Raw genomic sequence first — 24,891 nt, 5'->3', positions numbered from 1 at the left:
GTGCTAAGTGAGTATAAGAAATAGCTTTGCCCTCATGGTGCTTACTCTTACTAAGGAGAGCAAATTTACACAAGAAAAAATATCATCCACTGCAACAGTGTATAACTGAGTATATTTTGTGCACATACCACTTTGATGATGTAGTCTGTAGTTGTTGTCTGTAAGGATTTATACACACAAGAGAGAGGAAGGGCTTAGACAATGGTACAGCCATTTGACAGGGTAATTTTAAGTCTGTTAATCCAATAATTTTTAAAATGTGCTTCTATTTTCCCTTGTTTTCATTTCCATTTCCTAGAAAGTCATTTTCTTGTATTTTATAAAGAATTGTTTGCTGATGGGTTAGAAAGGTAAAGAGAAAATAACTAAAACTAGTCCTACATGATAGGTGGTTTGGAAAGCACCAAGGTATGCTGTGAGTGCATTATGAGGCCAGAAAAGGGGAAAATCAACACAGCATCAAGTTGTATGCCAGGCAAGAGCAGAGCCTAAAAATTGTGTGCTGCCGCCATTATTGTAAGATACTTTGGAAGGCTGACATGAGCAGAAGGATGGAATTGCTGCCAGAAATTCCAGAAAAATCCTTCTGAAAAAATAATTCCACCTTAGATATACTGAAGTGTGCATTGAGCAATTTGTGTAGCGTTATCTACTTAAAGCCTCATTGCATTTCTTTCTAGGATTTCTATACATCAAGAAGTACTCTTTTTTAAAAAAAAAAAAAAGTCAACTGTTTCCTCTTCTACCTCCCCCCAAAAAAACCTATAAATTTTTACTTCAAGAGCAGTAGATGAAGGGAGGCAGGCAGTGAGGAGGTGTCCATTGAAGGAGGCAGAGCTTCTGTTAGATAGGAGATATTGGCTCTGGAGAGCCACTCTATAGCGTGAGGCTACAGTTGGTAACAGTGCACTGTGTGCTACATTTTTTACCTTGGAAAAAGGGGGCCTTAAATGTTCTTTCCATACAAAAAAAAACATGAATAAGTTACTTAACTGGATTCAATCATTCAGCAATGTGTACATTTATGAAAACACCTCACTCTGTGCCCCATTAAATAAGTAGAATTTAAAGACAAAAATAAACAAAAAGCAAGAGGCCAGGAGATTGATTTACAGCTCCTACACAACAAGAAATTGTCACCAGATGTTAGACCAACAGTTAATCAAAGAAATCAAAAATTACCTAACATTTATCAGTTATCACCAAAATGAATCTAAGAAACTGAGTGGCAATGATCTAATAACATTTCTTTTTTTTTTTTTTTTTTTTTTGGACAGGCAGATTTAGACAGTGAGAGAGAGAGCGACAGAGAGAAAGGTCTTCCTTTTCCGTTGGTTCACCCCCCAAATGGCTGCTACAGCCTGCGCACTGCGCCAATCTGAAGCCAGGAGCCAGGTGCTTCTCCTGGTCTCCCATGCGGGTGCAGGGCCCAAGCACTTGGGCCATCCTCCACTGCCTTCCCAGGCCACAGCAGAGAGCTGGACTGGAAGAGGAGCAAGCGGGACAGAATCTGGCGCCCCAATCAGGACTAGAATCTGGGGTGCTGGTGCCGCAGGCGGAAGACTAGCCAAGTGAGCCACAGTGCCGGCCAATCTAATAACACTTCTAACACTGTGCTCAGATGCTTTTGTTTTGCAGATACTGTTTATTTTTTTTTATTTTTTTTTTTTATTTTTTTGACAGGCAGAGTGGACAGTGAGAGAGAAGGAGAGACAGAGAGAAAGGTCTTCCTTTTGCCATTGGTTCACCCTCCAATGGCCGCCACGGCTGGCGCACCGCGCTGATCTGATGGCAGGAGCCAGGTGCTTCTCCTGGTCTCCCATGGGATGCAGGGCCCAAGCACTTGGGCCATCCTCCACTGCACTCCCTGGCCACAGCAGAGAGCTGGCCTGGAAGAGGAGCAACTGGGACAGAATCCGGCACCCCGACCGGGACTAGAATCCAGTGTGCCGGTGCCGCAAGGCGGAGGATTAGCCTATGGGCCATGGCGCCGGCCCACAGATATTGTTTAAATCATTATATTTGACCTTACTGTAGTCAAATGCATGGTTTTAATTTGTGGATCATGATTTTTGTTTTGTTTTGTTTTGTTTCTTCTTTGTGTGTGTGTGTGTGTTTTTTTTTTTTTTTTTTTTTTTTTTTTAAGGTTGGGGCATTTTACCATCTGAATCTGTAAAGGCAGTGACCAGAAGGAATGAAATGACCCAAAGGCGTCATACTGCCAGGTAACTTAACAGTGTTGTTTTCCTTATTTTTCTATAAGGATTTTTTTTTAATTTTTATTTATTTATTTATTTATTTATTTGAAAATCAAAGATATATACACTGAGAGAGAGACAGACACAGAGAATTCTGCTAGCTCACTATCCAAATGTCTGCAACAGCTGGGTAGGACCATGCTCAAGCCAGGAGACCTGGACTCCATCTAGGTTTCCAATGCAGTAGCAGGGACCCAAGTACTTGAGGATCACTTGCTGTCTCCTAGGGTACACATTAGCAAGGAAGCTAGAATCAGCAGTGGAGCTCAGTCTTGAACACAGGCACGGGATGCAGGTGTCCCAAGTGGTGTCTTAACCTCTGTGCCAAACACCCATCCCAAATTTTATTTATTTTCTATCCAATCTGTTTTTCATTTATTCATTTGTTATGTATATATGTGCGTGCAACCAGATCACTCTTTATGGAAAGCTGGGAGGCAGAATTGTCATCAACTCAAGAAGTACAGGGCATGAGAAAGTTCTAGACAGTGATCCTGAGAGTTCGAAAATGCAAGAGGAAAAAATCCTAGGCCAGACTCAAGCAGTTCCTTATGGAGAGGATGACGATGCAAAAGACTCAGAAATTGGAGCATGCAGTGTGTGTGTGTGTGTGTGTTTCATGATTAAGATTTTTGTGAATTTTTTGAGTACTCCTCATTTGCAGATTTCAAAATTTTTCTGTACCAACATCAACTCACATTTTAATTCAATTTTCCATGAACTTTCTGAAGTATTCTTTTAGATAAGACAAATTGTCTTGTTTTTTCTTTTTTCTTTTTTTGACAAGACAAATTAATAAGTGTATCTATATAATACTTGAATACACATGTGTGCACACACACACCCTGATTATGTACAGAAAGCATTTCAGGCAGATTACAAAAATAAACGTATTCACAGGTTTTTTAAGGATTAAAAAGGAGATGAGAAACCACACCATAAAGGTAATAGTGGTAGGAGTCTACAGATTACAGTAGTTTGACAGTGTTCCCTAATTAAATGCCTTGTGATTCCTCCGAAATTCACATTGGCATTTCTGTTTAAAACAACTTCAAACTTGCTAAAAGGCAGCAGCCAATTTTTCCAACCTCACTTCAGACTATACCACCGGAGCCCAGACAACCCCATTCGGCTTAACAGTGGCCACCAGTGACAAGGAAAGCAAACACTAATGTCTAGGGTGTGGCCTAGGGAGAGAGAAGGCTTAGAGTCAATTTTCTTGTCACTGAACACTAAAGGGTTCAGGTGATGACCAAAAGCAAAGTGAAAGAAGCAAGAGCAGCCTCTGGCTCAGCAGTTGAGACATCACTTGGGATGTCTGTACCCCATACCAGAGCACCTAGTTTGAGTCTCCGCTCCTCTGCTTCAGATACAACTTCCTTCTGATGCACAGCCTGGGAGGCAGCAGTGATGGCTTAAGGGTTTGGGTCCCCGGCACCAACGTGCAAGACCCAGATTGAGTTCAGGGCTCCTGGCTTTGGCCGGGCCCAGTCATGGCCATTGTGGGCATTTGGTCAGGGAACCAGCAGGTGAAAGATCTCATCTCTTTCCCTGATTTTCAAATGAAATGAAAATAAATGTTTAAAAATTATTTAAAATGAGGTAAACAAAAGCACCAACAGGTCTTTAGCCCTGTTCACCTTTCCCAGCCACTTACATTGATTTATAACTGTTGAGACTGGGGTTGACTGGTTATCTTTCCTGAGTCCCTCTCAGATTTTACTGCAGGGTTTTAAACTTCTTCCCTGTACTTTAATTTCTTTGAAGATTAATCTCTGGCAAGATATTAACCTGTCCTATTACCCCATCCCTTCTAAACTTTCCCTATTAGAGGTTATGTTCTAAAGACTGGCCTTGAACTTCCATGGTGATATTCAGCCAAACCCCTCACCTTCAGATCCAATGCCAAACTCTGCTTCCCCATTGGCTTTGTGGGGATTCATGTTTCCATTGATCAGACTTCAGAGAAGCAGTGTGGGATGCAGGAAAAAATAGCAGTGCTATCTTAGGAAAGACAAGGGGCCATTAAAATAATATTTCTAATGGTTTTTCTTAGGTTGCATAAAACATCTTGTTTTGATTTTAGGACAGAAATGGAAATGTATGCTATTTACCAGCAAAGGAGAATGGAAAAAGTTAGTCCTAAGGGGCTAGCAGGCCTAGGTGTACCATTGCTGTATGGTTCTGGTCTCCCAGCTGGCCTGGCTGCCTATCACAGCCGGAGTGTGCACCCTGCCAGCGACCTGCATTTTCACAGAAGCACCTTCAGAAACCTTCAGGAAAACCCCATGCTGGTGGCAACCGGCCCACACTTTATAGACAGCTGGGGACAGAAATGCCGTCGACTCAGAAGAGGCACGGAGAATCAGAAAGTTCTAGACAGTGATACTCAGAGTTCCACAACTCAAGCAGAGGAAAAAATCCTAGGCCAGATTCCTGCAAGTCCCTATGAAGAGACTGAGTATGCAAAAGACCTGGAAACTGCAGCGCATGACAATCAGAAGTCAAATGAAATCCATGAAAAGCCGCTGAGTGCTCTTTCCAGTACCTGTGGAGAGCTTGAGCCCACTCACAGGAATCCCTGGGGATCCCAGGCGGCTCCCCTGGAAGCAAAGGCCTGGGATGGTGGGAAAGAGAAGACTTCAGAGCAGATCTTTGCAGTCTGTGGGGAAAGGAATGGGGCTTGTCCTGCAGTTCCTCCAGCGGCTCTGCCAGGTGGGTGTCCAGGGGCCATTAGCAGTCCTTGTGAACCAAAGAATGCCAGTCCTTGAGTTATTGCATAGTGCCTCTATGTGACCATCGTGCCTCTTTTTACCCTTCATTCTCTTAATCCTGTTTGGAATTACCTCTTCTTAAAGTCACTTCATTACATCAGATCTAATAAGCTGTATCAATGAAACTAGCCTCTATTTATGTAATGCTAATTAAGAGAGTTTTCACTCTGGCCTCAGAATCAGCCCTAAAGGCATTCGGATCTGGCTGAAAAGCCCACGAGAGTATTTCAGGCATGGAAAGCCAAGACACTCTGGCAAAAGATCTCTGCGAGTGAGATCCCAGTGGAAAGAACAGGTCTTCAAAGAAGGAGGTACCTTTCTCTGAAGGGAGGAGAGAACCTCCACTTTGACTATGACCTTGTCTAAACAAGATAAGAGTCGGAGAACTCAGAGGGCTTCCATAGCCTTGGAAACTCATGACTGGAGCATAGGGAGACTACTGATGCCATAGACAGGAGTGTCAATTGGTAAAGTCAACAACAGGAGTCACTGTGCACTTACTCCTCATGTAGGATCTCTGTCCTTAATGTGCTGTGTATTGAGATTTAATGCTATAACGAGTACTCAAACAATATATTTCACTTTGTGTTTCTAAGGGGGTGCAAACTGTTGAAATCTTTACTTAATGTATACTAAACTGATCCTTTGTAAAAAAAAAAAAAAAAAAAAAAAAAAGAAATTATCAACTCCCAACTTGACTCTCACTGGGATTAAACATGACAATAGGTCTGATCTGATTTCATCATCATTTAAAAAAAAATCATCTATTATTTTTCACTTTATGTTTCTGTGTGAGAGCAAACTGTTGAAATCCTTACTTAATGTATACTAAGCTGATCTTCTGTATATTAAGATAATCGAAAATGAATCTTGATGTGAATGGAAGGGGAGAGGGAGTGGGAAAGGGGAGGGTAGTGGGTGGGAGGGACGGTATGTGGGGGAAGCCATTGTAATCCATAAATCGTACTTTGGAAATTTATATTCATTAAATAAAAGTTAAAAAAAAAAAAGAGAGTTTTCAACCAAGGCTGAGAAAGTAAGTATAAGGAAGTATTGGGAAATCTACCAGAATTTTTCACTTAAATTTTCATTTAATTTACTATTAGTTTTTTTTAACACAAAATAGGATGACTTCTTGATTTATAGTATAAATTTTCACTCCCTTGCACTTAAGTGTGGGGGAAAAAATCAACAGTTAATCAGGAGCATTGTCTTCCGTCATACTTACAGTTGTGATACCTTTGAACCTGAAAGAGTGAACACACAAACCTGAAAACATACATGCTGTTTAGCGTCCTAGAACTTCTTTAGGTAAAAATATTTTAAGGCACAGGAATTTTGGAGTGTGTGTTCTTTAGCCTCTATACAACTGCCTCCCTGCAAAGTGTTAATTTGTTATTTTGATATAGGTGCAACAAAATTCTTGCATCACCCAGAGAGTATAGTCATCACAAAATGCCGTGGAATGTGGTAGTGTTAATTTGGAGAATGAAACCCACAGAACATTTCTGTTGGAACCTGGGAGGAGGTTGCATAAATCTAGAATTTCTTTGTTCATTTACCATAATGCTGCCTTTAAAAATCCTTTTAGAGGGGAGTAAGAAAAACAAGGTAGCTAAGCTTTTAGGAACTATCTCCCAGTAATGTCATATCTCTGAGGGAGTTCACACATCAGTTTCAGGGAACATGCTGTGGTGACAGAATACGAGACAGTTAATGTAACCTGTGCTCCGAACTGTCCCTGGAAATTTTTATATCACCAAATAATCTTCTTTCCATTTCCAAGGAACCCAGGCACTTGTTACAATCAGAGAACATCTGTGTTTGGATGCAGATATTCAGAAATGGACAGTGGACGATGTGCACAACTTCATCAGCAACCTTCCCGGTTGTTCACACTATGCTCAGGTGATCTGTATTTTAGTCTTTTCATAAAAGTATGTGATCATCACTATGATGAAATGCCCGAGGTAGGTTAACTTTATAAAAAAAGAAAGAGATCTGTTTAGCTCACAATTTTGGAGGTTCAAGGGCCCTGTTGTGTGAGTCACAGCAGCACAGATGGCAATGTGAAAGGAAGGATCTCACTTGGAAACGAAAAGGCAGAGACCCTGGGGTCAAACTCAGGCTTTTAAAACATCAGAACTCACTCCAGGAGACTAGTATTCATCTCCTAGGGCAGTGCCCCCAGTGACCTAAGGAATTCCCACTACCCTCCCTCTCAAAGATTCCATCAGCCCTGCATCACCACGCTGCATCCAAACTCCAAACATGTGATCCTGTGAGGGACAAGTGACAGCCAAACCAGAGAAGCCAGCCAGCTTGAATTGTGTAACCTGCTTGGTGAGTTTTGTCAGACTTGCATTTTGTCCCCAGAGAGGATTCCTACTCATTCCCCTTTTTATGTCATTGTCTCCTCTGGAACAGGTGCCCCTGGCTGGTAGAGCTTAGATCATGAGCCCATACCCCACCATCAGAAGAGGCTGAGAAAGTCAGTGTCCAGCTTTAGCTTCTGTGCCATCAAGAGTCCTGAAAAGTAGGGATTCTCCCAGAATTAGAGGGAAATTCAGAGGCTAAACATCCAAAAAGAATGAAGAATGTCTACTATGTTCCCTGTTCATCTACAGCTTTAGAGCACATTCTTCCACATCAAGTTTGAGGCTGTTCCTTAAGTTATAGAAATGTCTACTTCATTCTTAGTAGGACAAGAAAGTGATAGAATGGAGAAGTAGAAAATTAACTATTTTGAGGATCCATGTTTATGCTAGAACATACATAAAAATGCAGACACACATAATTCAATTTGGTAGGTAAGTTATAGTGGACTTTCAGAACAGTTGGAGAGAAAACTAGTCTCACTCATATGGGAAAATTGGTGACAATAATCAAGGATCGGTAACTTTTTGAGGTTTATGCCACAACTCCATTTTCATGCATATAACTTTCTTTTTTGAGTGATTCAGTAACACAATTCTGAGCAACAAAGTATCTGCTCAATGTGGTCTCATTATCTTTGGTTTGCATGCTAAAACAACAAAAGGACATTATGGTTTAACTGTATCACAATTAACTGATTTTATAGCTGATTTTTTTCAGAACTCAGTTTTGTGAAGTGTTTTCCTACAGCACAACATTTTGAATTCTTATTTCCTTTCTTTTTAAAAATTCTATTTATGGAACTTATGGAAAAGCTGTATAGAATAGTAACTAAGAGTATGGCTTCTGAAGCCAGGCAATACAAAGTCAAAACCTGGCTTTTCCACTGTGTGTGTGTGTAACCTGGGACAAGTTGCCACTCTTCTCTGTGCCTCAGTTTTTCATCTATAGAATGTGGGTGATAGTGATAATTCATTTTCAAAGGATGATTGTGAGCATTAGCAAGTGCCTGGCACCTGGTTAAGTACTCAATACATGCTAATTTCATCATTAGCTCATTATATTCTAGCAAGAGCAGAACATCAAATTACTTCTGAGGCAAATTATGTTCCTTAGGTCATCCATTTTTTGTCTTTTTGCACAGCCTGGTAAAAAAATTTGTGCTAATTTCTCCTATAAGTGGGTATACCCTTATTATCTTGTAGTAGTCATTATGCATTTTTCAAACATGTCTGTACCACTGTCGAGTGCCACATCAGCCACTGGTGCAAAGAAGTTACTAAGTTCCAATAACACAGAGACAAAGAACCTCCCGGGTAACAAGCATGTGACTGCTGAAGTCTGGTGTACTGAGCTTGCTTGAATTCTGGTTATTCTTTGTCAGCCAGTGACCTATAGTCATAAACGTGTAGTTTATAATCACTGCCCTCATGATAAGTAATGTTACATGCATTTCCTAGTTATCATCCCAAATGTCCCATGACAGTCCACTGACTCCTCACCTCACAGATGTCAGTGCCCCTTTCCCACCCCAAGTGAAAGCAGTTATTTCTAGGTATTTCTCAGATGTGTTTAGGATCATGTCTGGCTTTTGTTTCCTCATTAAAGTCTACTTCCTCCAAGCTATTGCAGGTGATATCAACTGCAAGATGCCACTACTCTGCTGTGCATACGCCCTGCTGTTACATACAGAAATGGGGAGAACCCCCTGATGCAGTGGGGAGCACTGGGAGTGATAGCCCTGAAGCAACATAGCCTCTATTTTTTACATTATTTTACAGATTTATTTACTTATTTGAAAGGCAGAGTTACAGAGAAGCAGAGACAGAGAGAGAGAGAGAGAGAGAGAGAGAGATCCTCCATCTGCTGGTTCACTCCCCAGATGGCCACAACTGGCCGGAGCTGCACCAATCCAAACTCAGGAGCCAGGAGCCTCCTCTGGGTCTCCCATGCAGGTACAGGGGCCCAAGGACTTGGGCTGTCTTCCACTGCTTTCCCAGGCCATAGCAGAGAGCTGGATTGGAAGTGGAGCAGTGGGACTCAAACCAGCATCCATATGGGATGCTGGCGCTGCAGGTGGTGACTTTACCCCCTATGCTACAGCAACGCCCCCCCCCCCTTTATTTTCTTAAAAAATGTATATATTAATTTTCACTTATTTGAGGATCAGAGAGAGAGCTTCTATCTGTTGGTTTACTCTCCAAAGGCCCACAACAGTCAAGGGTGAAGCCAGGAACCCAGAACTCAATTCAGGTCTCCTGCATAGGACCCCAGTACTTGAACCGTCACCTTTTGTCTCTCAGGATACATATTAGCAGGAAGCTAGGATTGGAAACAGAGATGGGATCAAAGCCAGTCACTCTGATCTGGGATGTGGGTGTCCCAAGCTGTGTCTAAACAGCTGCCCCAAACACCTGTCCCACAGCCCATCTTTAAGTGGGCCACACCAAAGCCCTGGAGCTAGTCAGAGTTACACCCCTCTGTCCTCTTCACCTCTGCCTTAGCTACCTGCTCAGCAACCTCCAACCACCCGCCTCCTGTAAGCAGAAAAAGAAATTCAGAGAAAAAAGAAAATAGAAACCCAAAGCCCTGAATTCTTTCAAAAATATTTATTTATTTAATTATTTGAAAGGTGAAGTGAGAAAGGGAGAAACAGAGACAGAGCGAGATCTTCCATCTGCTGAGTCACTTCCCCAGATGCCCACAAGAGTCACGGCTGGGAAAGGAGTGCTGATGTAAATGTATGGAAAGTGTATTTATGGTGGCAATCCTACCTCATTACTCTTCTCTTTGTAAGGATTCCAGGCCAATCCCAGAAGCCAGGAACTCCATCCAGGTCTCCCATGTGGGTGGCAGGAACCTAAGTACCTTGACCATCACCTGCTATCTCCCAGGCACATTAGCAGGAACTCGTATCAGAAGCAGAGGTGGGACTCTATCCCAGGCACTCTGACAGGGGACACAGCATCCCAAGCATCAGCTTAACCACAGTACCCACAACACCCATCGTTTAACTTTAAATAGATAGGTAGAACAGGTTGGCGACTCACCTATTTAGGAACATTCAGGAGATTCTGCAGCACTGTTTGTTGTAAGTAAGAAGCCTGCACATAAAATATGCTTGCTCTAAAATAAATTATTAAAAATGTATGTATATGTAAGATTTTAGGTTCATTCCTCAGAATAAGAAGGAATTCCTACCTAGTAGCTTCTTTCTCTTTTCTGTTCTTTTCTATATAAAGTAGGAAGCTATATGATTTGCTGAAAATGAAAGAGGACTTCTTAGGGTCCAAATTTGAGGAGGGTGGAGAAAGCTCACCAGTGAACACAGAATCGTCCTCCAGTTGAAGTAGGAATTCATGAAGTTATTTTCTGTCTGTCAGTCCAGTTTGTATCTACCTCTTGACCTGCCTGCAGCCTCTGTCCACCTGCAGACTTCCTAGCTTCTGGAAGAAAGGAAGGCGTGGTCACCTCCAAGAAAGAGTCAGAACAAAGAGGCTGCTGGAAAGATCCAGTGGTGACACTGCTCACTTGGGTCCTCCCCTTGACCAGTCACCAAGGCCGTGGACAGAAGACACCACACCTGTAGATGGGAGGGAAGACACTCGTCTGTGACAATTTGACCCACATGCCTTCACTCAGAGTAGTTTGCCCAGTGATTGATTCAGCCTGCAATGTTTACTTTGTACTTTCCACCATTTAACAACAGCCTTTGCATTTGGGCTACACTGGTAAAGAAGACAGGGGCCCTGCTCTTGAATAATGATGATTCCAGGTGGGAGTGAGTTCTGTAAACGCAGCATTATACATCACTGCCAGGGTATTAATGAGCACAAACAGTGCACTTCTGGAAGCACAGAAAAGAGAACTAAACGTAGAAAGTCTTATGAATTCTTTGTGTCATCCTCAAGCAGGCTTAACTTGTTTCCCCCAAGACTGAAATATCTGTATGTGAAACAAGCACTTAAAAAAGGACGTTTGGACGAGGTTAACACATTTTGTGTTTAATAAGGTATTTAAAGACCATGCGATTGATGGGGAGACTTTGCCACTACTCACAGAGGAGCATCTTCGAGGCACCATGGGACTAAAGCTAGGACCAGCATTAAAAATTCAATCGCAGGTATGGTGATTTGATAAAATGAAATATGTATTAATGGTGTGAAGTTTAAAAGAAAAATGATATTTTTGTCTTTTTGTAATATAAATAACATTTATTTAATCTCTTTCATTTAAGCTTTTCCTCCCTGTGGCTGGGGACTTGCTAGAAGTAGTGGAAGCTGGAGACATGGGATGGGCTGCTGGTACACACTCTTGGATATAAATGGGAGGCTGTAGGCAGTGTTGTGCTGGCAAATGTTTAACAGCTAGGTCTCTTTACAATCCAAATGAGGGGCAGCATTGTGGTGCAGCAGTTTATGCTGCCGGTTTTATCAGGCAGCATCCATATCACAGTGCCAGTTTAAGTCCAGGCTGTTCTACTTCGCATCTAGTTCTCTGCTAGTGTGCCTGGGAGGATGGCCCTATCAACCAGGTGGGAGACTAGGGTGGAGTTCTGGGTTCCTGGCTTTAGCCTGGTCCAGCCCTGGCCATTGTGGCCCTTTGGGGAGTGAACCGGAAGATGGCAAATCTGTCTCTTCCCCTCTAACCCTAATCCACCAGACTCTATATAAAAATACAACAAATAATCTCATTAATCCATAAGCAGACCATGTTACTTTTCTGCTCAAAACCCTGAAATAGCTCCCCATTTCCTTCAGAGTCAAAAACCAAAGTCCTATATCATTTGTGTTCCTCCCCTTTTAACACCAGCTCACCTTACTGGTCTTGTCTTCCATGTCTTTCCTTCTTGCTAATTCTGCACTTGCTCACTTGGCCCTAGCTGCTCCTTAAGCACTCTGGGCTTGCTGCATCTCAGGGCCTTCCCACTGCTGCTGCTGTTCCCCACCTAGGGTGCTCTTCCTTCAATAGCCTCATTTCTATTCCCTCATCCTCATCTTTACTCAGCTACACTCCTCCCAGGCACACTCCTGATAACCATTTTCCTGCTCTGTTTTTCCTCCCATAACACTTATCATCTTCAAGCATGCAATGTAATTTACTTGTTTGTTGTATTCAGTATTTATTGTGATTTTTCCATCCTACTAGAATGTAAATTCCATGAGGAAAAGAATCTTTATGTATTCAGTGGGATGATGTATCCTCAGAACATACAAGACTCATACTAGGTCAATAATTACTTATTGGAAGAATGAGCTTCCTAAAAGTGAGTCCAAGAAGCAGCAGCTACTTTGTCCTAGAATTTATGCAGGACTGCAGCTAATCACAATAAACATTTATGTCAGGAGCTGAGATTTCAGAATGTCTTTCCAAAATCATTTTTATTTATGTAAAATGTTTAGGATAAAGTTCTTTTTTCTAATGTAAATAATCCTTTTGACTCTTTTTTGTTTCCATTTTTTATTTTGGAATAATATTATATACAGAAAAGTTGCAAAAACAGTACACAGAGTTCACCCATTCTCTCTTAATATCTTACAGTCCCTGCTGCGCTTGTCAAAACTAAGAAATTAACATTAACACAATATGATGTTCATTTTTAAATTTTAAATTTTGTTTGTTTAGTAAGTATACTTTACCTCCTGGCATACTTATGATGATATCTCTTGGGATTTTTTCCCTCAAATCAAATGTATTTGCCTTTGATTTGTCATTCACTTTTGGTATATTCATCTCTTACATATATGTATCTCCATGAAGCCCAACTGAGAGATGATGTCCTGGGTGTAGTGTTCCAGCACAATAGCACAGGACTCCTACAGGTGCTGGGGGAAGGCCCAGTTGGTGGCAGATATCAGCCAAACTGGACAGTGATAGAGTCCTTGGGGTTGGGAATTTCCAGGGCTCCAACTGAAGCAGCAGAATTGAAAGTCTGAGCAACACTTGGAAATTCCAGAAAGTAAACAGACAAGAGATGGTTCATCAGTGAATACATAATAAGACCTCAATCTCCAAAATGGGCACTGATGGCAAGATTCCACTATAAGCATGGCCAAGAAGGAAACCTGGGGCAGACATGGAGCACAGCAGTTAGGCTGCAAGCTGGGATGCCTGCATCCTATAGTAGAGTGCTGGTTTCAGTCCTGGATCCTCCACCCCCAGAAACAGCTTCCTGCTAATGCATACCTTGGGAGGCAGCAGATGATGGCTCAAGTAGATTGGTCTGTGGCATCCACATGGGAGACCCAGATTCAGTTCTGGCCCAGCCTTGGCTATTGCAGGCATTTGGGGGGGGGGGTGAATCAACAGGTGGGAGTTTCTCTCTCTCTCTCTCTCTCTCTCTCTCCCCCTCTCTCTCCCTCTCTTTCTCTCTCTGTCTCTTGCTCCCTCTCTCCCTCCTCCTCCCCTGCCTTTCAAATAAAATGAATATTTTTAAGAGAAGGAGGATATTCACCCTCCAGAACAGAAGTATAGAAGCTGGATCTGAAATGGACATGCAGGCAAAGGATGGAAGAAGAAGAAAACATTCCTGGAATTGAGAACTCATATATGAATATGTTGACAGAATGGAGGCAGCTTGGGATTTGAGCTGACAATATAGCCTGGGTGCCATCCAGCATCAGCTTGGTTGCATGGGCAACTAAAGCCTAGTGCTTAGTGTTGGAATACAAAGTCCCAGAGCAGTCTTGTTTATGTCTCACCAGGCATATGTCAAGTTTGCCTAAAGATTTCTAGCCTTGCACTGGACATTTTATGAAGTGATTAAGATACCCTTAGGACAACTTCATCTCATGTTGCAGTGCCTGGGTTTAAGTCCCACCTCCACTACCAATTCTAGCTTCCTGCTAATGCATACACCAGAGGCAGCAGGTGATGGCTCAAGTACTTGGGTCCCTGCCATCCACATGGGAAACCCAGATTAAGTTCCTAGCTCCTGGGTTAGGCCTGCCCAGCCCTGGCTGTTGTAAACATTTGGGGAGTGAATCAGCAGTTGGAAGACATCTAAATATCTCTGCCTTTCAAATTAATTAATTAATTAATTGTTAAAAATAATTTTAGCTTCAGCCTGGAGAAGACTGTGATGGGAGTTCCTGTGGGACCGGTGGGGGAGGGTGAACCCAGAGTGAAATCACTTGTGAGTACAGATGAACCACAGAAGGACCGGGAAGGGGAATGGCAGACAGGGCCACCTTCGTACCCAGATTCACAGCAGCAATCGCTGTGTGATTCTGAGTGAGAGAAAAGCTCTCCAATTCCTGGAACTGAGACCCCCACAGCTCTTAGAGATGCTCCATGCCATTACCTCAGCCTCCCACCACTCCTCCCTGCCCTGTTTAACCACAGGTTATGGAAAGAACTCATAATTACTCCAATTATTTTATCTTCAAAGGTATCTCAGCATATGGGAAGTCTGTTCTACAAGAAAAGCCTTTCACTTCCTACCCATGCAAGACAAGCACTCGATCACCCAGCAGATCCATCTCCTCTTTTGGATTTTAATTCCTGGAGTGAAAGGTTGAACATTCCTTGTTCCCAAGAGATATCAGTTGCTAAGGGAATGGAGCAAGATAACATGAGAAATTAAAAACCACCAAGGAACAGAAATAGTCTAGGCTATTACAGAGGTGTGTGAGGATTTCCCAGAGCCAGACAGAGGACGAGAGAGCAGGAGGCTGGCCCTTCTGGAGCTGTCTTAGAGGAGACTTTGCAAGAAAGCCCAGCACCAAGGGACCATGGGCCCGTCTTTGGAAGCAAATGGCAGTGAAGGAAAGAATTTACAAACAGCAAGGAAGCTACAGTTGGGAAAACGAAAGAGCCGAAGCTGAAGTAACAGCTCCTTCCTGACCTTTCTTTGTTCATCTCCCACCCACAACCTCTGAAGAGACAAAGGCTGGGAGCAGAAGGAGGCAGAAGAGGAAAAGGGAGTAGAACGAAGCCGAGGACCGGAGAAGCTGACCCCGAGTCCGACACCTTTTCCCATCTCAGACTGCCAGCCTAACGCAGGCCCAGCTGTGACGTTCCCAGTGTGGCTGACTTCGGGACTGAGTATTTTCTTTCTGAAATGAAACTGTGTTGGACCTGGCGGCTTCCTTGTTATCTGACAGGAAGATGAGAAGTTATGGCACCCACCTGGGACTCCACCCAGGGGCGGGAGGAGTTATCTCTGCGAAACAGGCTTCAGCTGGCCAAGGGGAGGGAGCGAGGAGAGCAGCTTCCTGTTTGTGCCCACAGAGTCCCATGTTGCACCACAGTGTCTGGCAAGTGTCTCTAGAAAGATAACAAGAAAAGGTTGACAACTTGTTGAAGCAGGGGCCTAGCTGACAGGACTATGGGGAAGACGTCTTACCCTGTACCCACCTTGAGCATTTTGAATTGTTAACCATGAGGATGTATTTTCTATTCTTTAAATTTTGCTTTTGAAATGAACAAGCTGTAGTAGTAAGATGGCCCCTGCTGCCCTAAGGATCCCTGTCCCGGACACTCAGGCTCTCGTGTGATCCTGATCCCTCCCTGTGAGGGGGCTGCCAGGTGGCAGTTCTTTCCCATGAAGACATTGCGGGGATGCCAGGGGATGTAAGTGCCAGGGCTCAGTATGTGCTGGTATCACTTGCCCTTGGGAAAGCCACTTCCGTGTCCCCAGGCAGCCCTGGGGAAAGCCCCTCGTGATCAGACTGGACAGGGGACTTTGCAAGAGCTGTTGACAGTCAGGTAAGGAAATCACAAGGTGCCATGGGTGTCCACAGCCTGATGGCAGCTCAGAGACACCCTGAGCCCAAGCCCCAAGCTCAGCTGCCCCTGGGTCCCTGACCCACAGACACTGTGAGGTGATAAATGTGTGTTGCTCTCAGCCACCAAGTTTTGGAGTAACTTGATTCAGAACAATGAAACATGAAAACAAACCAAGGATATTTAGTAAACACAAGTAGCACACTATCCGCATTCACTCTCTGAGTTGGAAGGGGAGCTTTGGAAGTCATTGCCCCTCAAGCCAGGCCACTTCCTTGAGCTTCACTTGCTTTCCTTGTTAACGTGAAGTCAGCAGGTTTTCTTCTGACATAAAACTGTGTTATACCACCAAATGCACATGTGAATTGTTGATTTACCCTCTTATTTCCTTTTATGAGAGACAGGGAAATGGGGAAAAATACCCCTACATTTCAAGATTTTATTAGTTTTTTTATTAGTTTTTTTTTTTTTTTTAAGATTTGTATTTATTTATTTCAAAGGCAGAGTGACAGGGAAAGGCAGAGCGAGAATCTTCCATCCCCTGGTTCACTCCTCAAATGTCCATAACAGCCAGTGTTGAGTCAAACCAAAGTGAGGAGCCACAAACTCCATCCTGGTCTCCCATATGGGTGGCAGCGGCCCAAGTACTTTAGCCAGCTCTTGCTACTTCCCAGGCACATTAGCAGGAACCTTCATCAGAAATAGAAGAGCTGGACTTGAACCACTGCTCCAGTATGAGATGTCGCTGTCATAAGTGGTGGCTTAACCTGTGCTGCAATGCTGACCCCAATTGTATTAGTTTTGTACAAGATACTTTAGATAACAATAAGCTAACAAATAACAAGTATCAGGAATTTTAGAAAAGATAATTCAAAGGATACCTCGCTCTCTCTTCCTCCCTTTTTGTTCATTCAGTTCCCAGCATACTAGAAAATTATTTTGTCACATGACCTTTTATCAGCTATAATTCCCACAAAATGCCCAGTGTAAATTAACAGATGCTGGAGGGTTGGGGTGGGAGTGGAGGAGTAAAAAGAAAGCCTGAATATTTTTAGTAGCAAAGGGAGCATGTGATTTAATCCATATGGTGACTTCTGAATTTCTGATTTCTGAGTCAATTGAGTTGGTAACTGATTCACTTGAACAGATGTGTCTCAAAGTTGCTCTAAGGAAAATGTTCTGATAAGCCATCCTGGCACGCACCATCACCAGAACGAGCACTGTGTTTAATTTTAGATCCACGCATTTAAAAAGAACCAGAAGAGACACGTAAAGGCAGCCCTCCAGCTCTCAGTACACTTCACGGGAAGCCAAGGAGACAAATTGCTTGACTGTACCAAGACTGCTTTCTTTCCAGATTACAGATTCCTAAGTATCTTTTAACAAAGGGATCATTTTAGTAACAGATGGTTCTGGAAGGTAAAATTTTTACTTACATTCTCAGACAGGCACAGATTTTAACCTTTCCTCAAATGATACTTTAGTCTTGAGATACTTTAGTCTGTACCCTTTAGGAGAAAAAACAAAGAGCAAGAACAAAACCCTCTCTTTTGTTTGAAAACCAATCACAACAAAATTCTGTTTGATAAATTATTACAACTTATAAAATATTCTGTTTAGACTGGTGGAATTAACATCTGTGTAGTGGAGTACTTTGCAACTGTTTCATCTATACAAGTATCATAACTACTAAGAAGAAATACTAGAATTCAAATATTCACATTTTGTTGCCATTAATAAAATTTAGATAATGATCTTAATTGGCTGCCAACATCACAAAAAGGAACAATCACATTATGTGCAGACTGATGGAAACCCATGAAACCCCATGTGAAACAGTCTTAAAAAAAAAAAAAAAAACTGATCTGAATCTAATTAAACCTCTAGCTCCAAAAACCCATTTACAGGAAACATAGGAATAGAGGAGTATGTTGAACAATACCATCATTGTCAAAATAGCAAACTCTGGGTTGTGCAAACTCTATAGTAGAAATGACCTGATTTTTTTTTTAACTTTTATTTAATGAATATACATTTCCAAAGTATGAATAATGGATTACTATGGCTTCCCCCCCATACCGTCCCTCCCACCCACAACCCTCCCCTTTCCCACTCCCTCTCCCCTTCCATTCACATCAAGATTCATTTTCGATTATCTTAATATACAGAAGATCAGCTTAGTATACATTAAGTATGGATTTCAACAGTTTGCTCCCACACAGAAACATAAAGTGAAAAATAATAGATGATTTTTTTAAATGATGATGAAATCAGATCAGACCTATTGTCATGTTTAATCCCAGTGAGAGTCAAGTTGGGAGTTGATAGTTTTCTTTTCTTTTCTTTTCTTTTCTTTTCTTTTCTTTTCTTTTCTTTCTTTTTTTTTTTTTTACAGAGGATCAGTTTAGTATGCATTAAGTAAAGATTTCAACAGTTTGCACCCCCATAGAAACACAAAGTGAAATATATTATTTGAGTACTTGTTATAGCATTAAATCTCAATGCACAACACATTAAGGACAGAGATCCTACATGAGGAGTAAGTGCACAGTGACTCCTGTTGTTGACTTTACCAATTGACACTCCCAGAGAAAGAAGGAATCTTTCTAGATTAAAAATACTTAAGATTCAAATCATTCAGGTGGAAAGGCTTTGGAAACAGCAGTGATTGGTATACAACATTGTGAATGTAATTAATACCACTGAATTATACACTTAGAAATTGTAGATATTATGCTACATATATTTTTCTATAATAAAAATTTTTTAATTCAAATTACCCAATACAATCATGGAAATTATTTGAATCTTTACTCAAACACATTATAAAATTTATGAAACAATTGGGAAAATTTGAACACGAGTGAGGTATTCAATGATAGTAAAGAATTTTTTTAAGATGTAATAGCAGTATTGCAGTTTCTTTTTTTAAAAAACTTGTGTTTTAGGATTATATACTGAAATATGTACAGATAAAATGAGATGTGTTGTATCTGGGATTTGGTTGGATTCTGCCTCAATCTAATTAACTAGGCTATAATTATTTTCTGGTGACTAGCCAACACACAAGATTCTTAGGTTACAGACAAAGGATTTTATTACTCATGGTATGGTAAGCAGCATGAACACCAGCGTGTGTGTGTTGGCTCCTTTTGCCGTAGGAGTAACACAGAAGGATCCAGAGAATAGCTGCACGCAAGGGATTTGCTACTCAGCTAAGGAATGCTCGACTGGGGAAGCCGACAGTTTTACAGCAAGCAGTAAGCATGCCTGCGCTTTATTCTGATGGTGGTAGGTGAAAAGTGTGGAGAGATGCTACCTCATTTCTTTAAAAAAAAAAAAAAGATTTATTTATTTATTTGAAAGTCAGAGTTACACAGAGAGAAAAGAGGCAGAGAATGAGAGAGAGAGTCTAACATCCGCTGGTTCACTGCCCAATTGGCCATAACAGCCAGAGCTGCACCAATCCAAAGCCAGGAGCCAGGAGCTTCTTCCAGGTCTCCCACAGGGGTGCAGGGACCCAAGGACTTGGGCCATCTTTTGCTCCTTTCCCAGGCCATAGCAGAGAGCTGGATCAGAAGTGGAGCAACTGGGACTAGAACTGGCGTCCATATGGGATGCCGGCACTGCAGGTAGCAGCTTTACCCACTACACTACAACACCAGCCCCCACCTCATTTGTTAAGGATACAATCTATATAACCCATCTCAAGAAATGGTAAAAGATCAGCCAGGGCCTTGTAGCGTTAGTCCACCCAGAAACGTGTAGGGAAAAAAGAGGCCCAGAGAAAGTACCTGTCCCGGCAATATCACGACGTGGATTTGCTTGGAAAACTAAGTTAAGAGGAGAGGGTGTAGGTAAGGCATTGAGCATGTGAGTGAAACAAGTATGGTCATGAGCTGGTACTTGTGAAAGCTGGCTTTTCAGTTCTTGAAGTTCATTACATTGTTCACACTTTATGTTTGAATTTTCTGTAATAAAAGTTTTAAAAAGTTATGTTTCCTAAAGGGAATATGTGTGGATACTAATGCTTAAAAATTCAGCATATTTAGAAAGACATACTTACTATTTAAAATATATGGAATAGGGACAGACATTTGGTCTAGCAGTGAGGATACCTGTTGGGACACTTGTGCCTGGATTTGATACCCAGCTCCACTCCTGACACTGGCTTCCTGCTCATTCAGACTCTGGGAGGCAGCAGCGATAGGTCAAGTGACTGGGTTTCAGCTACCCTTGTGGAAGACCTGGATTGAGTCCCCAGCTTTTAGCTTCAGCCTGGCCCTGGGCTGGGGCTGTTGTAGGCATATGGGGAGTTAACCAGTAGAAGGGAGTGCCCTCTTTCCATCTCTTCCTCTTGCTCTTACTCTCTCTGCCTCTCAAAATAAATTTTAACAGAATTTTAATAAAACATGTGATTTTTTATTATGCCCACAAATACTAAATATATGCTTTAAGCAAATACAATGTCTCATCATAGTAAATATGCACACTGTTGTTTTATTATGGACGTAAGAAAGGTCTGTTTATAGACAGTTGCAGTCCATTCAGTGTAGGTATCCAGCCTGTCTCTCTACATATGGCAATATAAGGCCCAAAGTCTTTGACATAGCTGAACATGGCTCACGTATCATCGTGCAGCTGTGAGAAGCTCATCTCACCTGAACATCACTGAGCACCATTTTGAAAAATCAGATTGTTCTTAATCTGTGCACCCAAGTTAAGAAATACTTTCTAATACATTTTAGTTCCCTCTTTGACTCATTCCCTATTAGTTCATTGTATTTTACTAGCTAAACAAAAAATGAACTAATTTAATTAAATGTATAAAGTGTATAAAAATGTACTGAATTTAATTAACAATTGTCACATAATGCTATAAATATAATCTTACAAAAACAAAATTAAGGGTCTCAAGCACTATTTCTGTAAAAAAAATCTGACTACTTTCTCTATGTAGGTCATCCCTTAGTCTTTAACATGGAAGAAAGAAGACAAGCTTTAATTTATAAATTTCTAATAATTTTCAAATTATTCCTGGAGAACATCACTGCTGCCAGTGTTTTTACAGTTATAATATTAAGCTAACCATCCTAATCCTCCTCCTCTTATTACAAATGCTGTTTTCTCTTTCTCAGTCATTTACAGACTTGTAGAAATAATTAGGAAGCCATCGGTTCCTTGGTATCACTGTTGAACAGTTCATTCACTCAGTAGCTAATTCCTGAAAAACCTGTGTAGCAGGCCCAGTGCTACAGCTAGGGATGAAAGGTGAACAGCACAGGTCTTAGATCTGCCGGCTTATGGTCATGCAGAGTTGTTGACTGTAGAATTTGTGGTAAGCGGTAATTGTGTGTGTGTGTGTGTGTGTGTGTGTGGTTAGCTAATACAAGTGTGAGAGGAAAAAAAAATAAATATCAGAACAAGCCCAAATCCTTTATCAGCCCATTCCCTGTCAGTCTTCCCTTAAAATTCTTCGTTCTGTGATTTCTAAACTAGTCTTCAGGACTCTGAGGTGCCTTTCTGTGCTCCTCTTTGGTAACAGCTAGATTTCCATATCAGGGTTTGTTTCTTTGTTTTCCTGCAGTTCCATTCCTATGGAGAGAAATAGCTTATTTCATTTCAAAATAGGTGAGAAAGTTCTGGAAAATGTGATAAATCAGCTGTTATAAGAAGCTAAAATCCTTCATGTTAACTGTAGGTCTTCCTCTCACTCTCCCAGAGCACGTCTTGGGGGGCACAAGAAGAAAGCGCATCTCCTTTCTGGGGCTCAGTCACTGCTGTCAGTGCTCCCACACTGGAGGCCTGGGCCCTTGTAACCACTGGGGGTGCTGTCATCTCATGGATTTTACAGAGATTGCTTCTCACTGGGTACTTGACTTTTGGCACTGGGGACATCTGTGTCACAGGAAAGAGACCCCCAAGCAAAGCAGCACATATTGTGATGAAAGCAAAAGCTGTCTGGGACATCTCTCCTCAGAGCACATTGCTGCAAACCCCGCTGTGACTGGACCCACGTACCCAGGAGAAAGAGCTGCAAAAGAAGAGGTAGGGGAACTGGGGAGAGGAGAACCAAAGGCAGTAGGACTGCAACCTCCTGTCCCACTTCTACCAGCTGTGACAGCAGGGGTAGGGATATTACCTCCCTTACCATCCTAAGACTGCCCTCTTCTAAACGGATTGCAACCCTCGGAAAAATTAACTCCAATTCACCCCTCACCCTTGTAGTTCATTTTGGGCCAGAACCTCTACTTTGGCTTACGGGAAAAGGGGGAAGGTTTTGGTTGTATTCCTGGTGGAGAGGAGACTGCTTTGGATTTACTCTTGGTCGCACCGGCAGGGAGGATGAACACCCCCAGGGGGGTCCCTGGCAGGGGATCATCCATCTCCAGCTCCGGGACCCTCCCTTTTCCAGCCACTCCCTCTTGCTGATACCAACTTGCAGGTCTTCTAAATCAGGGCTCCGAGGTCTTCCCCTGTCTTTGCTAATCCAGAAAATCCTCCCCCAAAGAGTTCTGCCGCACGTGACCCTCCGTGGATCCTGGGAAGTCTCAGCAGTCTCACCGTGTGGAGGATGTTCCTCTCTGTTCTGACGACCAGCTTGACGGCGGATGTGTCCACATGCTCTGTCCCGCTTCTTGACTCCCAAGCCCTTAGACCACCACCTTCTAAATTCAGAGGACTTCACTTCCAAAGCACTTCCCGTAACAGTAAAACACCCATTCGTTCAATTTTCCTGTAGTTGTCATCTCAGCCAGTCTCCCACTTACCCCCAAAGTCTTGGTGAGTTTTTCAAATGACTGCTGGGGGACAGGGTCATAATCGCCCCATCCCTCTAGGCCTCTTCACAGACACATACACTGACACACACACACTCACACACACACATACACGCACTAGGATGTGCAACCCATGAGCTGTAATTACAAGAGGGGTTGAAATAGCCTTTCTCCTCTATCTGCAGTCTTGTTTCTCTTTGATTTGTCTCAGTCGCCTATTCCTCAGACATTTCTGTCTTTATTCCATACTGTTGTAAAGTTATTTAATTAATTTACCTGGACACATTGTACAGTATCCACAAAGCAAAGTTTAACCTTCTGTTATAAATCAGAAGCTTGTTTCTCTCCTAAAGTAGATTATGCACCAACTACTTTGAATCATAGACTAGAATTGTCATTCAACTGCTCTCTGAACCCTGCAAAATGTGGAAGCTTGGGAACTTTTTTTTTCCTTCTACGTGGGCCAAGCTGGTAATTTGCTAAACTGCAGACCTGTTCTTTGACATTTATGTGAGTAATCCAACACGTTCTGGACAGGAAGCCTAGTATTTGCCAGAATTATTTCAGATGTAGTCCTGTGCTTGGCTTCGATGATAGAAGTCTGCTGCAGTTGTCTCTCTCCTGCAGAACAGAGATTACAAGTGTTCACAGGAAGCATTGGTGCAGTTTGATAAATAGTAGTTGAGAGCAGTTCCCTGATATTTTAAGACTTCTGTCACAGATCTCTACATAGCAACATTCTCTTTCCAGACACATGTTTAGATCCTCAAACACTGAGTAGATAGAAATAGCTTGCTTCGGAACAGCAGGAAGAACTTTTATTTATGGTAGTTTTACCTTATGGTATTAGGTGATGACGGTAAATTGTTAGAGGAGATTGGAATTCCTGTCAGAGGCTGGCAATGGGTTGGAATCCTTTCATACTCAGATTTTCCTACATGATCAACTTGGCTGTTTCTGCTCTGTGTTAACACCAGTTGTTTGGAAAACCACTCATTAAATAAAGCAAGCAAATACATAAAGATTCATTGCCCAGGGATCATAATGAATCAGCCAGTGTCTGATTGCACAGGTCACACACGAATGATAGCCAAAGGACAGTTCCAAACAGAAGTAAAGGGCAACATTTTTAGCCCTGAGAGCAGATGAAACACACACGCACACACACACACAAATTTTACTCCAGGCCTGATGACCATTCCCATGCCACAGGCATAAAAAAATCATTGCCAGTGTTTGACTTAGACTCATCAACTCTCCAAGCAAAAGGCATCTACAATATACTCCCTAAGCACTACTTCCCTTACAGAGAATTTTTCAAATGAGTGTTTTGACTGACTTCTGATTGCTATCACTGAAATATTTAAAATATAAATTGGCACTTTGTTATAACAATCAGGATTGGAGGGAAGGAGGGAGTAAGGGAAAAATCACTGTGTTCTTAGGCTTGTATTTACAAAGCACATTGAATCTGTCAATAACCAATTAAAAATTTAAAAATTAAGATAAAGGACAAGAATAAGAGCTTTTCAAAAAACAGGGATTTGTGCAGGAAAGGCATGATGGGTGGATGCTAGGGATGAAATACAATATTTTGTAGGAAGATTCAGAAGCTTTTCATGAACATTAAAATCTTTGATTTACAAAGAAGTCTAGCTGCCAAGGTTAATCTACTGGTTCAAATGATGTCACCAAGGATCCAGTTTCTTGTTGAGCTGCATTCCTTGACTCGCAAGTTGTTCTGTGCAAGCGGCTTCCAAGCAGCTCAAGGCCCTCTCAGCATAGCAGTATGCCTGTAGCAAAGTAGACCTAACATTCTCCAAAGACAAATAGAAAAGAAGAGCATGTGTCTTCCCTAATAGATCCAGAGTCCTAGCTGTCACCTAGCTGTCACCTTGTCACATTGACTCTTTTCTATCTTATACCAAATCTGTGTGGCCAGGAGGGCTGGATACATTGATCAGTGCTTCCCTACAA

General features: G+C 42.1%; 1 protein-coding gene across 5 annotated transcripts in view; it reads left to right on the top strand.

Annotated features, from left to right (window-relative positions):
* Positions 1–21,972, top strand: part of SAMD7 (sterile alpha motif domain containing 7) — a 34,098-nt gene extending 12,126 nt beyond the window's left edge. For 3 of the 5 annotated variants that reach the window (XM_070072536.1, XM_002716392.5, XM_070072535.1), the window contains 5 exons: positions 2,147–2,225; positions 4,345–4,973; positions 6,819–6,940; positions 11,421–11,531; positions 14,799–17,779. In XM_070072536.1, coding sequence (XP_069928637.1) covers positions 2,147–2,225; positions 4,345–4,973; positions 6,819–6,940; positions 11,421–11,531; positions 14,799–14,993 — 1,136 coding nt within the window. In that variant the 3' untranslated portion in view covers positions 14,994–17,779. Of the gene's footprint in view, positions 1–2,146; positions 2,226–4,344; positions 4,974–6,818; positions 6,941–11,420; positions 11,532–14,798; positions 17,780–19,296; positions 19,999–21,857 lie in introns of those variants that run through there. The other 2 variants (XR_011388063.1, XM_070072537.1) reach the window with 2 other exon arrangements.
* The last annotated feature ends 2,919 nt before the right edge of the window (positions 21,973–24,891 follow it).

This window comes from Oryctolagus cuniculus, chromosome 4 (assembly GCF_964237555.1).
Source record: "Oryctolagus cuniculus chromosome 4, mOryCun1.1, whole genome shotgun sequence".
NCBI lineage: Eukaryota > Metazoa > Chordata > Mammalia > Lagomorpha > Leporidae > Oryctolagus > Oryctolagus cuniculus.
The sequence above is the reverse complement of the archived record's forward strand: the minus strand, read 5'-3'. Positions and strand labels throughout refer to the sequence as shown.